The sequence below is a fragment of the Colletotrichum fioriniae genome, assembly GCF_027942845.1.
Source record: "Colletotrichum fioriniae strain IMI 355084 chromosome Unknown scaffold_1, whole genome shotgun sequence".
Classification (NCBI taxonomy): Eukaryota; Fungi; Ascomycota; class Sordariomycetes; order Glomerellales; family Glomerellaceae; genus Colletotrichum; species Colletotrichum fioriniae.
Genome location: NW_027076837.1, coordinates 2500076 through 2513589, shown reverse-complemented (window position 1 = coordinate 2513589; position 13514 = coordinate 2500076). Strand labels below are relative to the sequence as shown.

The 13514-nt window shown below is 55.4% G+C and overlaps 2 protein-coding genes across 2 annotated transcripts; both read right to left on the bottom strand.

Moving 5' to 3' along the window:
- Positions 1-507: 507 nt before the first annotated feature.
- On the bottom strand, positions 508-4272 carry WDR6 (WD repeat-containing protein 6; the record flags this gene model as incomplete). Its single annotated transcript, XM_053197651.2, has 2 exons — positions 508-4140; positions 4255-4272. The coding sequence occupies 2 exons, from the start codon at positions 4270-4272 to the stop codon at positions 508-510; spliced, it is 3651 nt and encodes a 1216-aa protein (XP_053044874.2).
- Positions 4273-5098: 826 nt separating this feature from the next.
- N0V96_000645 (uncharacterized protein) lies at positions 5099-6124 on the bottom strand (the record flags this gene model as incomplete). Its single annotated transcript, XM_053197652.1, has 1 exon — positions 5099-6124. The coding sequence occupies one exon, from the start codon at positions 6122-6124 to the stop codon at positions 5099-5101; it is 1026 nt and encodes a 341-aa protein (XP_053044875.1).
- Between the last annotated feature and the right edge of the window lie 7390 nt (positions 6125-13514).

Here is a 13514-nt window from a genome sequence, read left to right as displayed (position 1 = left end):
CTGAAATACGCCACTACGGCTGTCATTATCATAAGTCGGGAACACTTGGCTGGTCTGGTCTAGAGATCATTCGGCACGAGGCTTAAACAGAAGTTCCTGACACATAGGCAGGCCTACATGTGATGGATTAGCGGCTTGACCCCGGCCTACGGTAGGTAGTGGAAGATGAAAGCCGACGCGAGAATTTTAGATGCTCGGCGAAAAGACATCAAGGGAAGCTGTGGTCGCCATTGAGTAGACGAAACCTGACCGAGAATGCAGGATTGGTAGGATAGACTATTTGCCTACTACCTTACTTCAACAATAGCTGTGACATCTGTTGTCGTCCTTGCCAATGCGAGTATATGTTGATGGTGGCACGACTCCATACACAAGTCCCTGCGGGGAAGAAAGGCTTCAACATAGCTTCATTATATCAGGCTCATCATCTACTTCATCTCTATTTTTATCTAGCCATGTAATGCCCCATCACTTGAGGCCCCCTTTTTGTTTCCATTTCCAGACCCCTCAAGACCTCCAATCCCAAACCTCCAGCCCAACACCACCGACGGCAACCTTGCCATCGCCAATAATCTCAACGTCCCCGGCATCCGCGACGCCGCTATACTCGTCCGCCAGCAACGTAACCTCCTCCACCCCCTCGCGCCACCCGAGCCGCCACATCTTGACCCGCTGGTCATTACTGACCGTCACAAAGTCCACCGGGCTGCCTCCTCGTCCCGTCGCCGTCGCCGCCTCTCCGAGGACCGTGAGCCCGTTGATCGCCGCCGCATGCGCTTTCCTGACACCGGCTCTCGTCACGGGCTCGAAATCGCCGCCATGGGTATCAGAGTTGTTGCTGCTGCTTCGTGAAACGAGCGTGACGATGCCTAGCGCGTTATCGTCGCCGCCAGTAAGGACCACAACCCTGTCATCGGACGTGACATGCACGTCGAGGGCCTTGATACTACTCTGGTGAATCCGCTCCGTGTGCCGAAGAACGTACTCGGACCCATGAGAACGCCAGACTGCAAGACACCCGTCCGTCGCGGCCGTAATGACGTCAAACATACCCTCCCGGACCCGAAGGTGCCGCGCTTGCGTCAGGCAGGCGCCCGTGTACTGGCCCTTGAAGAGTAACTCGAAGCCTTGGCCGGGTGTATACAGGAACGTCTTGACGAACGAGTTGGAAAAGGCCATAGTGACAGCGACGCTGCCGCTACCACTCTCTTCCTTGTCCAACACCACAACGTCGAAGCTCGTGATCCGAAGGTCTCCGTCCTCGCTCTTATCCGCAAACACGGCCTCGCGCATCAAACCCAACCCCCTATCGCCGAGATCGCACGCCCGCCAGACCATGAACTCCTCGTTCCCGCTGCAGCTGAAGAGCAGGTCCTCGCCGAGCCACTTGAGGGCCTGTAAGCCTGCGGTATGGACCTTGACGACCTTGACGCAGCGCAGCTCCCGTCTTTCATCAGGCGAGGATGAAGCTCCCGTGGCGCCGGCCGTGGTGTACTCCCAGATGCGAATCGAAGTATCCTCGGAGCCGGTGGCGATGTAGCGACGACGACGCTCAGAGTGCCCAGAATACGCAATGGCGCGGACCTCGCGGCCGTGGGACCCGCGCTTAAGGGTGCGGTGGTGGATTGCGGCGACGGAGGGGCTGTGCTGGGTGTAGACTCCCAAGGTGGCGGCTTTGTTGAAGACGAAGCGCATACCATGGTCTCGGTCTCGGTCCCTGTTGCTGTTTTGGTGACCTTGCCGGGTGTAGGCAAAGGCGCGGTGCGCGCCGCCGCAGTCGACGCGGAGGATCTCCTCGTGCCGCGTCTCGTTCCACACGATGAAGTTCTTGCTACGGAAGCCGCAGAGAATCAGGTCATCGCTGCCATCAGAAAGCCACGCGTCTTCGAGGTTCGGCACCGCCGCGGGCGCCGTCTCGTGGCGCAGGTGGATGGCGGAGGCGGAGGTCTCGTAGACGCGATAGTTTCCGTCGCGGCTCGTCGTGATGATGTGTGATGCCGCCGCACCAGAGGTAGTAGATGAGGTGGGGAAGACGTTGATGGATGTGATTGCGTCGCCGGAGCGGCGGTCCGGTGCTGGGAACGGAATGAGCTGCTGCTGCTGCTGCTTATCTCCCACCGCGCGGCGGAAGACGGACACATAGCCGTGACGCGAGCCAAGGACAAGGAGGTCGTTGATCTGGCAGGCGGCCGTGACGACGAATCTGCTGTCGAGCTCAGGGACGGGCATCATGGATGTGACGGCCGTGGCATCGAGGTCCAGTGTGAGGATCTGCATGGCGTCTCCGCTGCCCAGCATGGTGACGAGGAACTCGAGCTTCTCGTCCGATGCCCCCCCGTCCTCTATCCAAGATTTTCTTAGGGGGAATATATCTGCCACTTTACCGGGCACCGTGCCGACTTGCTGGATGGTCGAGTCGCGGTAGAGTAGAATCTTCTTGTTGGCCGTGCCTATCAGCGCCAGGCCCGGCGCCGGACTCTTCAAGCTTGTACAGGCATTCAGGGCGCGCAACATCTCCCCGTCGGTCCCGATCTGCGTCCACGTCAGCTCCGGCCCAAAGGAGCCGACGAGAAGACGGCCGGTGGTGCTCGTCGCGACAATGGTGTCTTCGTGCACGAACGCGAAACGCTGAAAGGCCTCCTTCGTCTCCAGGGGGATCGCATGGTCGGGGTTTCGCGGGGGTAGCTTGCTGACCACGTCCCGCATCACCAAAGTCTGCAGTTCGCTCGGCAGTTCTTGCAGCTTGGACGCTGCCGTGCTGCTGCTGCTGCTGCTGCCGCCAGCCGCGCGCGAACGGTCCGAGAAGAGATTAATTTTGCTATCCGCGCCGCCAGTGGCAACCAGAACCTGCCCGTCCGCCTTCTCCGTGACGGCGGTGGCCCAGATGTGTTTCCCGTCGTGGCGGGCATACGTCTCCTTGTACGTGATGCTCGCAGCGACGACGGGCGTCTCGCCGCCCTCGACTGTGGCTGACTCTGCTCTCCGCCGCCACGCCTCGAGGTCGACGTCGAGAGACCAGGCCTGCAGTGTGGAGTCCTCGCCAAAGGAGTACACTGTCGCGGGGCGGCCCCGCGCCAGCTCGTCGAGGCCTCCCATGGGAAACCTAACGTGCCAGATGCGCGAAATGTGGCCCATGACCATGGCCAGGGGCGCGCTGGACGCAACCTGCGTTGTCGTGAGATCTGTAGCAGCGGCGGGCGTAGCAGCAAGGGCAGCAGGGGCAGAAGATGAAGATGAAGAAGAACCTCCGAAGCCCGTCTCCCTAGCCTCGCCAAAGGCATCATACTGCAGACGAGGCGAGCCAGGTCTCTCGGTGATATCCCAGATGCGAACCGTTCGGTCGTCGCTGCAACTCGCAAGCAGCCTTGCCATGCACCCTCCGCCGAGGTCAATCTCGCGCGAGATATCGACGCCAAAGATGGAGCCCTCGTGGCCCATGAAGACGAAGAGGACCTCGCACCAAGGCTTTCTCGGGCCCGCGTCCTCTTCAGCGGCAGTTGCAGTGCCATCTTCGTCACCGGAGAAGTGGCACTTCCAGATAATAATCTCGCCAAAGACCGTGCCGCCGGCTACGAGCACAGAAGTCTTTGATAGCCACGTCAGGTTGGCCGAGTACAGGATCGGCCGGGACGGCGACACAATGCGGCCAAACGAAACCGTTTTCCCATCAGCCCCGATAGAAAACTCGAGGACTTCGTTATGCGCCGTGATGAGCACGCCGCGGTCCGGGTCCTCGGGGCAGATGACGCCGTCGTAGATCCAGTCCGGCGCCTTGGCCTCGATAATCTCTACCGGCGCCGCCGCAGCCGCTGCCACGGTCCCGTCCTCGCCCCCGAGGATAAGCTCTTCGATGACGGCAGCAGAAACGACGGTCACGGCTTGGTTCCCCCAGAGCAGCACATGTCGCTGACCATGCCCTGCTCCTGCGCCTGCGGCGGCGGCGGCGACATGAATGCCGTGGATGGGCTGGGCGTGGAAAATCCCGAGCTGGCACCGCAGCCGGCCCTCACCATCGTACACCTTCAGCTCCGTGTCCTCGCCCGCGAGCAGGTATGTCTCGCCATCCCGGGCGTTGAAGAAGCTGAGGCTGGTGACGGGGGTGAAGTAGTGATCCCTCTGCAGGGGTCCAGCTACGAATTGCTGTTTCCGTTCGTTAGCGTAAGATGCATATTTCTCACCCCCCCTCTACCTTTATGAGAAAAGGACAATATGTGAATACTATTTTAAGAGTTTAGGGGGGCTTGGGTTACTAACTGCATGGTGACGGTTCATGAGGAGAGGAGCGGGCAGCCGTTCAAAAACTGGCCTGCCCAAGTCGGGTAATATCTGACTCTGTGTATTTTCACTTGGCTAAGACGGGGGGAAAAAGTCTCACAAGAGGGGTTGTCCTAGCGTTTAGAAGAGCGAGATGTTTGATGCAGTGCGTTTCTTGTGAATGGTGGTTGCCTAAGGTCCCAGGAGCATGATGCCAGTCTTTTGCGGCTGAGCTGAGCTGGTTGCATTAAAGGCCCTTCCTCCGGTCAGCACTTGATGGTGGTTAGGATAGGATGTAATGTGGTGGATCGAGTCATCGCCCACCCCTCTGCTGATTTTGGTGGAGTTTTTTTTTCATTTCGGTGGTTTTTTCTTTGAGAAATTTCGAGGTGTTCCTTTGACAGTGTCAATACACCCCAAATTGCACGTTGTTTGAGATTTGCCCACCATCTCAGATGCAAGTCACGATTCAATGGTAGGACTGCTCTCTCATATGAAACCTACACATTTCACTTTGCCTAGGACAGAAAATTCGTAAACTCTATGATGTTTTTTTTGTAATAGCTCTATGAGCATGTTTGAATTCTATAGACAATAAAGCCTGGATGGGGGTATCTCCAATCCCGAGCAGTCCACTAAAGCAATCAATTGTCGTCATCCCCCCTGACGATCATCTTCGTCCCAAAGCTACTAAACATTCATATCCACCTCCGTGCGTGTCCGTCGTTCTCATGATAGTGAGCCGTTACCCAACGCCAACAATGCTGAAATCAAAAGTGCTGCCAAATCAAACGGCTTCCCTCGTGCAAAAGATTACCACACCGCGAACTCTCAAATGCTCAACTTAAGAGCGGTGGGAGTAAGGCTCGTAAGCGGTGTCACCACGGGCACCGCTGGCATAGCGGGGAGCACCGTACTGGGTAGCCTGCTGCTGCTTGTAGTAGCCGTTCTCCTCGTGGATGGGCTGGTAGCTGCTGGACTGGGGAAGAAGCTTCTCGCCGTCGCTGTTGCGCTTGCGGTCCTTGCGGGTGTGGCTAGGAGCGCAGCAGCAGATGGTGAACATCCAGAAGAAGCCGGCACCAAGAGCGAGAGCGGCAGAGATCCAGATGAGAGCAAGGAAGCTGTTGTTGAAGCCGGCAGAGACACCATAGTACTTGGCAGTACCCTCAACGGCGCCAACGACGATGACAGACATGGCAGTGGAGAGAGCGGCGGAAGCGCAGACGGCGACGGAAGCGAGAGAGGCGACGAGGAAGGTGATGCAGGACATGACGCGAGTGCAGTTGGCGAAGATGCCGAAGACGATCTCGAGACCCAGGGCGATGAAGGCGATGATGTAGGCAACCTGAGTCCACTTGGTGGCGGTCTTGAAGGCGGAGAGAGCGGTGGTGACCTCATCAGGAAGCTCGATCTTGCGGCCGGCAGCGGTGCCAATGGTCTCGAGGGTGGAGGTGTTCAGGTAAGATGAAGCCCAGTCAAACTTGGCCTTGGTGCAGGTCTTGTCGCCGTTGGTGTCAGTGGTGCAGTAACCCCAGAGAGCGATGTCGTAAAGGTTGTCGAGACCAAGGTCGGCAGCGGTGATGTTGCTGGTCTGAGTGGTGGAGTCGGTGGCAGCCTTGGTGATGGCATTGTCACCATCGCCGGTGAGAAGAGCGCGGTCGTGGTACTTTCCAAAGTTGACTGCCTTGACGTCCCTTGAGACTATACTTGATACGGAAGCAGGGTTGATCTCGAGATCGGTGAGGTTGACGCGGAACATGTAAAGATCCTTGTTGGAAACACCGCCGAGGGCAGCGACCAACAAGAAGATCATGGAACCGACGCTGAGGATGAATGGCAGAGCCACGCAGATAACACGGCCGACACCCATCTTTGCTGTTGTTGTGTGGTTGTGGTTGTTGAAGACTGGTGTAAAAGAGTTTAAAGTTGATGTGTTTGCAGATAGGCCGATTTCGGTAAGTGGGTCGTCGACTTGTCGTCAACGAGTGTAACTAGGAAAGCAACGATCGTTGGTAGGTGGGAAATGTGTGTGTAGAGGGGAAGAGAGGAAGAAAAGGGAAGATGGGAAGCCCTTTTTGAGAGTAGTGTGTATGCGGGAGAGAGGCAAACGGATGTGAGTGTGATGAGTGTAAGAAGTAAGAGGCTGACACAGACGGACGAGCGTTGATGTTTATAAAACCGTAGGAAGAGGGAGCAGGAGCGCAGGTGCAGGCTTGGAAGTGCCGTTACGTATTTTTGCGTAAGGCACAGTACGGCAAGGAAGGCGCAGGGCGGGCAGGTTGGGGCACTTGCACTTTGCTTTGCTTTGGGGGGCAGTGGGCAGTGAGTGGGCACCGTGGGAAGCGGAACATGGACAGGGACGCGGACGTGGCGCAGTACCGCGAAGTCGCGAACAGTGAACACAGCACCGGCTTTTTTTTGGTGGAGATGGGACGGCTACGCACTACGAAGCAGGGCAGCAAATGCTTAGGTAAGGCATCTACTACAGTATTCAGTGTTCACTCCTGGAGTCTTCATGTAAGGCAAAAGAGCTGCACAGTAGCGGGCCACGACTCAGCCCCCGGCTTTACTAGGAACACCCATGACCCTGGAGAATCCCTCGACCGAGCAACGGCGTCGACAGGACAGCCAGACCCCAGGCTGCCAAATAGCAGACGGGAGCCGAACCGTAAACCAACGAGGTGCGGGAGCGCTGCTATTCTATGCTGCTGTGCTGTGGCTCCCTCCTCCACTCTTTCTCCGAGCCTCTCTTCTTTACGTGTGGTGGTCCTGGTGGTGGTGTTTTTTTTCGACCTCTTCCTCCCACATGCCGTGCGAAAACACTGTATCGAACGCGACTCTCGAATCATCATCCATGTCCGCACATGTCCGCGAGGCATTCACGCATTCAAACTTGCCGTCTTGGCCTTTGACGATGGAAATGACCGATGCAGCACCTTCCAAACACTGCTGTGTGTCCGCTCCAGAAGCTGTCCTACTCTATTCTGTCTGTCAGGACACAGACAATGAAGCCAGCCGGGGAACAAGATGGGGAAGGCCTGGAATTAGGAATAAAGGTACGGATAGATGCTGACAGCCTGACAGGGATGTCCATCCGTAGGGCAGCGTGGGCAGGTACCGCGGTGACGCCACAGGCGAGTACCTCTCTGGCTACCTATGCTGCCTGCGCACGGGTACCTTCTGACACTGGCGTCAAACCTTGCTCACCTCAACCTGTCGAGCCCGGGATCTTGTTCCCTCGAGATCCTGCTACTTCAGCTTCACCAGACTGCTTCAACTTTCAAGAGACTCACCTTGATACCTTTCGAATCGTCAATGATCTCTCCAAAAGATTTGCAGACTCGAGATGTTTCGGACCATATGCAGGCCAATCGTCATCATTGGAAGTACGGGATGTGATGCCGGCCAGTCTATGAGCTGGGTTTGGGACGACTTTCATTCGGACTAGGAAGTATCAAGTCCAATCTCACCGTACAGCAAAGCCGCCGCAGGTTGATTGAACGTAGAACCGGGCCAAGAGCCGGGCCAAGAAACCATGGAGCTGAGCTTAGAATATGCTATTGTAGAGAGATACCTACCTAGACCCGAAGAAGATAAACTACCTCAAAGGCTCAGGTGAGGACGGTGTGGTAAAGCCGATATCTGTGTGACTGATTATTATTCCCGAATGGCGAAAGGTCTCCGGAAGTTGGAACGTTTCCACTTTGTGTGCTTTGCTTCTCTCATCCCGTCGTACGCGTCCATCGCCTCGAACCTCTCATTCGTCCTTGGCTTTTCGTGGCCGGTCGGACTCGTGGAAGTTCGGAAAAGATGAGATGGAACGGCGCATCAAGCATCATCATCGCACACTGTGATCACTGTATACAGCCGTATACAGAGCATCACAAAGTTTGGAGAAACATGAACCCCCGGCCAGCCAACCTCCCAAATCCCATGGAGAATCATGGGAATGAGTGGTCCCTGTCTGATATCACCATCCTTGGGAACAGCCGATCGCTGGTGTGTTGCTTGAGGGATAAGTTACTCCGTAGACTAGAGGCGACTGGAGCAAGAAACAAAACAAGTCCAACAGGTTCAATGTGCTCATCAGAGTTGCATCTACATCAACGATTGGCCTTGATCGGCAGCCCGTCTCGCTGTCTGACACGTCCCAAGCTTACTAGTTGGGATCCATCCGTCCACGCAATTAAAGTGGTCCAGGGGTTCGTCATCCTGCGGAGGCTCAGCTCTGTTTCCTCTTGCTCCTCCTTCTCACGACTGAGTGCGGGAGAGAGAGAAAGAGAATTACGGCAGCACAAAAGTGGCCTAGTGTAATTTTGTAACACCTCGCGCTGCAGCACTTGGCACCGGATTATTTGATGCCCACGTTCCGAATTCTCTTCTCTTTTCCATACTCTACGTGAGTACTGCGCATTTACGAATACAGCCAGCCGGTCCAGCATCATGGGCATTTCGATGGCCCCCTATACGGATGTTCGTAGTCAGCTCAGCCCCACGGGACGTGCTTTGTAACAACCGGCTATCGAACTTGAGCTAGGCTAGGCTGGCTGGCTGGCTGGGCTGGGTGAGGTGGTATTAATGATGGTGGCTGGTCATCTTGTCGGGCTTCGCCAGATCGCCCACTTAGAAGTTGGACCCGCTTCCCTTCACCCCCCAAGGGCCCCAACCCGTCTTTTTCCCAATTCCCACTAGCACCAGCCGATGAGGCGGAATGGAACCCTCTTTTTCTCTATGTGTGTCTCTCCCAGCTAATTTTAGAAACATCCTCCCGTCTCTTTTCTTCTTCTCTTCCACAATTCGTCCAACACCGCCCAACTGCCAACCAACCGGGCCACCAACGCCCGGGTCCAACAACCACTTTCCGGTCGTCGGCGCCGAATCACGCACCACGAGGCTCAGTTCCAATACGGGGCCCTCCCGAGGCCTTTGTGGCTCCAGGCTCTCTCAATTTTTTAAGGTTGCCGAGCTTTTTCTCGAACAACCTAACAAAGCGACCTTGAATCAATCGTCATTGGCTAGGCGTGGCCTCTCGACCCGTGACGAAGCCATCACCGCCACCATTGTCCAGCGCAAACTCCAGGAACAGGGCCCGAACCTGTAGATTAGCTCCCGTGCCGTCCTCGCCTACCTCGGCGAGAAGGCAGAGAAACATGACTCCACTCGACCAGCTTATCAATATATCCGTACATAGTGTACACTATCAACCTCTGATGCATGCTGCGCGGCGGTGACATTCTGGCTTGCATCCGAAAGAGGGGCCGTTGATGGCTCTTCTTGACCAAAAACCCAATTCTCTGGCCCCGCTACTAGCGATGTTGCATTCTCTTTACCCGTCGTGGTACCTCTCAGCCTTGAGCTGATTTGACAGCTCCCGCAAAGTACGTACGATTTGGCCGCGAACACTATCGTGGCTCGGCCACCCAAAGCTCTACGTTTGCATCTCGGCGTGGAGCTTGTGCTGGCTAGAAGCTAGAGCTCGAACTTTGGCTCATGGGGCTTGTGGAGAGACGAACTCTGGCCGCTGCAGGCAGCTTTGCGTTGGTTCGTCGCATTATCTGAATCTCGTCATCATTGTTGCTGCTGCTCTTGGCAGAGAGATATGCCAACAGGCCCATTTCTGCCCCACGTCGTGTAAGTCGTTCTTCTCTGCCATGTTTCTTTGGTGTTTTGTTTGCCTCCTTATTTGGCTGTGCTTGGACGATAGTCTATAGATATTCGTATCTCAAGCCTTGGCTGCAACGCTGTGCGTCGAGGAGCGAACATCCAGATGCCCACTGAGATGCTGCACGGTGTAGTGTACATCCCGGGAAACAGAAGTGCGATCAAACCTCGAATTTCTCCATCCCCCCACTCACCTCACGTCGCGACTGCAAGAGCCTCGAACGACGTTTTCGAAAAAAGTTCAACTCGAGTCGAGATCCGTTTCAGCGGCGAGAGCGAAATTTCGAGATACCCTGAATCCCAGGCGGGGGACAAGCCTGGCAGGGGTAGGGCCTGCAATAGCAGTCCCCAAGATATAGGACCACCAACCACGCAACCTTCTTTTGGCCGACTTCCGAGTCCATCCTGACAAATGAGACAGCCACCGAGAACAAGAGCTGGTTGACGGTTCGGGGGTCCATGTCCGGCGGGGCCAGACACAATGCCCCTCCCTCCCGAAGGCGGCGATGCCGGCTTGACGCGCGGTGCACGGCGGCGGCATTACAAGACATCTCGCCATCCGCATGAGCTCGCTCTCGCGCGGCCGGTTTTGTGGCGTATTCATACCTCGAAATACCGACTTGGACGAACCCTACCGGCTTACTGAGTCCTGCGCGGGGTTATGCCAACCTACGGCTCGGTGAGGACTTGTCTGCCTCTGCGTCTTCCAAGGGTGAAGAAGTCACCTGGCATGTCGAATAATCCCGTCTGGCTGCATGTGTGCTTCCTGGGAACGATACTCACGATTTCGCGAATCACACTCCGTTCCTCAAGCTTCTATGAGACCTACCGCGCAAACCTGCAGCTACATAACCTATCATGGGCCACGTACACAACGCTGCCTGCCGTCTCAGCTACCTATTCCAGATTCCTGTTTGCTGGGTTCTCTGGCAACGTGGGAGTCAGAAAACGCTTCCCCCGTCATTTTTTGAGGCCCTCAACCACCTTGGTCGTCGCACGGCAGCCAGGTGCAGCACGTGCTCGCGTGGACGCGGGGACAGCGCACCGAAGGAATGTATCACACTTTTTTTCCCCCTGTCATGGAATGTCAGCGTCTGGTTTCTCATTTCATCCAGCCCTTTCTCGATTCGCTTGTCCTTCTCGTTTTGGGCCGTTGGGCGTGTGGGGGAGGAGGGTTGTCAGTCAGTGTCTCTTACACCGCTGCACCGGCACCGGAAGATGGAAAGTTTGAGAGACAGTTGCTATATTCGTGGATTTGAGAGCATGATACTCATCAAACAGACATGCACGAGTGCGCGTAGATGGCTCCGAAGCATAAACGAATCCTCGGCTTATAATTAAACACCGCAACGACGTTTGAAAGCACTTGAACCGTTGAAAGGTAATAAGGCAAAGAAGGAATACGGAGCACAAACGTTGGCAATGTGACCCGAAAGGCTACCTTGGTATTGATCGCACGATGGTCACTTCTCAACATCCTGCCGTGTCTTCCACCCTCTTCACACGCTTTTTCCCTTTCGGCCTTCCTCCCCTCTCCTCCCCTCCCCTCTCGTCTCATCTCATCTTTTGTCTCGTTCCTTCCTCCCTCCCCTCTCCGCCGGCTGCCACACCCAAACTCGAACGCGCACACGAATAGCTGGGAAGTACCTAGCATCTGCTCCAAAGACGATAATGCAATACCAAAAGTTGGACACGCGTCGGGGCGCTTTCACAGGTCCTGCCCTCTCCGGCTAGAATCAGCGCAAGAGAAGCGTGTAGTTTTCTTCACGGCGCAACTAGTAGCAGAAAATGCCTGCCAAGATACGTTGGACTGGAACGACTCGAGTGTCGTCACTGGGGAAAGGCGGTCCAGCTCTGACCGAGCGGGAGCGGGACGGTGGAGGGGAGGGGTAGAATGGGTGGCAAGACTCAAGAGGTAACATCTCCTCACTTCCCCAGTCCAGTAACAGAGAATACAAGCCGTTGTTGGTGCCATGATGGTGGTGGTGCGGCGGAGGAGGTCCAGGCCCCCGGGCTATCTGCTGGCGGAGAACTTAATCCCCTCTAGACGGCGCCCTGATTGGCACCAAACCTAGTCCCTTTTTCTCCTCTTGAGAGCAGGACGAGCTGCAGCAGTCACCACTGCGCTTGCATGCTAGAATGGATCATGGATGAAAGGTGATCCAATCCTCGGGCCCTAACCACTCGGCTTGTCTTGCGCTGAGCCTCAACGCATCGTGGTCTGACTGGCTGCCAAGCTTGGAATGGGGAACGACAAGTAGCGATGAGAGAGAGCAATGAGGGGCTACTGTGTACAAGGCAAGGTATGTATGTATAGGTGCCGATAGACTGACTGCATCGTCCACAAAGTCAATTGTGTAAATGTGGTGCGATTTCTTCTTCATTGTGTGTAGTATAGGATGAAACTTGGCTTCAGTCTTGGGAATACCCCTTCTTGTGTGAACTTGTGCTTACTAACCTGTCTGCCAAACTTGAATGTACTCTTTGCCATGTAGGTATGAAGTGTCGTGCCGGGACTCTCTCTTTTCTTCGTCTCAACCTTGGGTTGTCTCTGCAACATCAACACAGGGGTTGGAGCTCGAAAAAAAGGATCAATCACCCAAAGCGCTTTTACACTTTGTGTGTGGCTGCGGATACTTTCATCCCAGCATAAAGTAATCATCTGGCTGGGCCATTTTGGATTGTTCAACTCAATCCCACCTCCAGAAGGCAAATCAAGATCCGGCTTCAATTCTCTCGTGGATGTGAGGGTCAATCAAGGTTATCAGAGATAAGCACCCAACATACAGCACCTGTTGCCCAATATGTCCCACACATTTTCCCTCCTCCCTTGTCTACTCTAGATTAATTCCGTAGCAGAAAGCAGGGCAACACGGAGTGAGGGAAGCTGAACAAGCGTGACAGGGCAGACAGAGCATGGCAATAGATTTACGAGCTGTGCAGCACAGAGTGTCGCAGACAAGCTGGAGGTCAGGTCAGCCCAGCCCAGTTTAGCCCGAGGGTTTCAGACACCATCGACAGGGAAAATAGGACAGAAAAAAAAGGGTGACCCAACTCCATCTTTGGATCCTTGGCAGCGCGCCATAGCACCACAGCACCCGGCCGCCAACCATGAACCTGGGACCTTGATCTTGGGACTCTTGGGTGCCACTGGTGCTTGGGGGCAACAAGCAACCGGGCACACGGCTGGAATTCCTGGAATTGGGTTGAACCGGGGACTGGACTTGTCCTCTTCTTTGGTAGAATCTGATGGTACTAACTTTCTCACCACCACCCATCTCACCTCACCTCACCAGGCTCACTTCAGTTCACCACTCAAACCGCCTTCCCGCCACACACAAACAGATACAACAAGTCCATCTTCCCAGTACACCAGACCACTCCTTCTTACACAATACACCGGCTGCTGTTCCGATAACTTTGTGCATTGCGTGCGCCTCGAACAAGTTTGGCCCACTCAGTAGACAACAATTGCTCTGTACGGATGTTCTTCCAAGGTTCCCCAATTTATCTGTCCACCTGTCTTACCTGAGCAACAACAACACACGCACACTGCTGCACGTACACACAAAGGACCCCCTCACCGTCTTTGCCGCTGC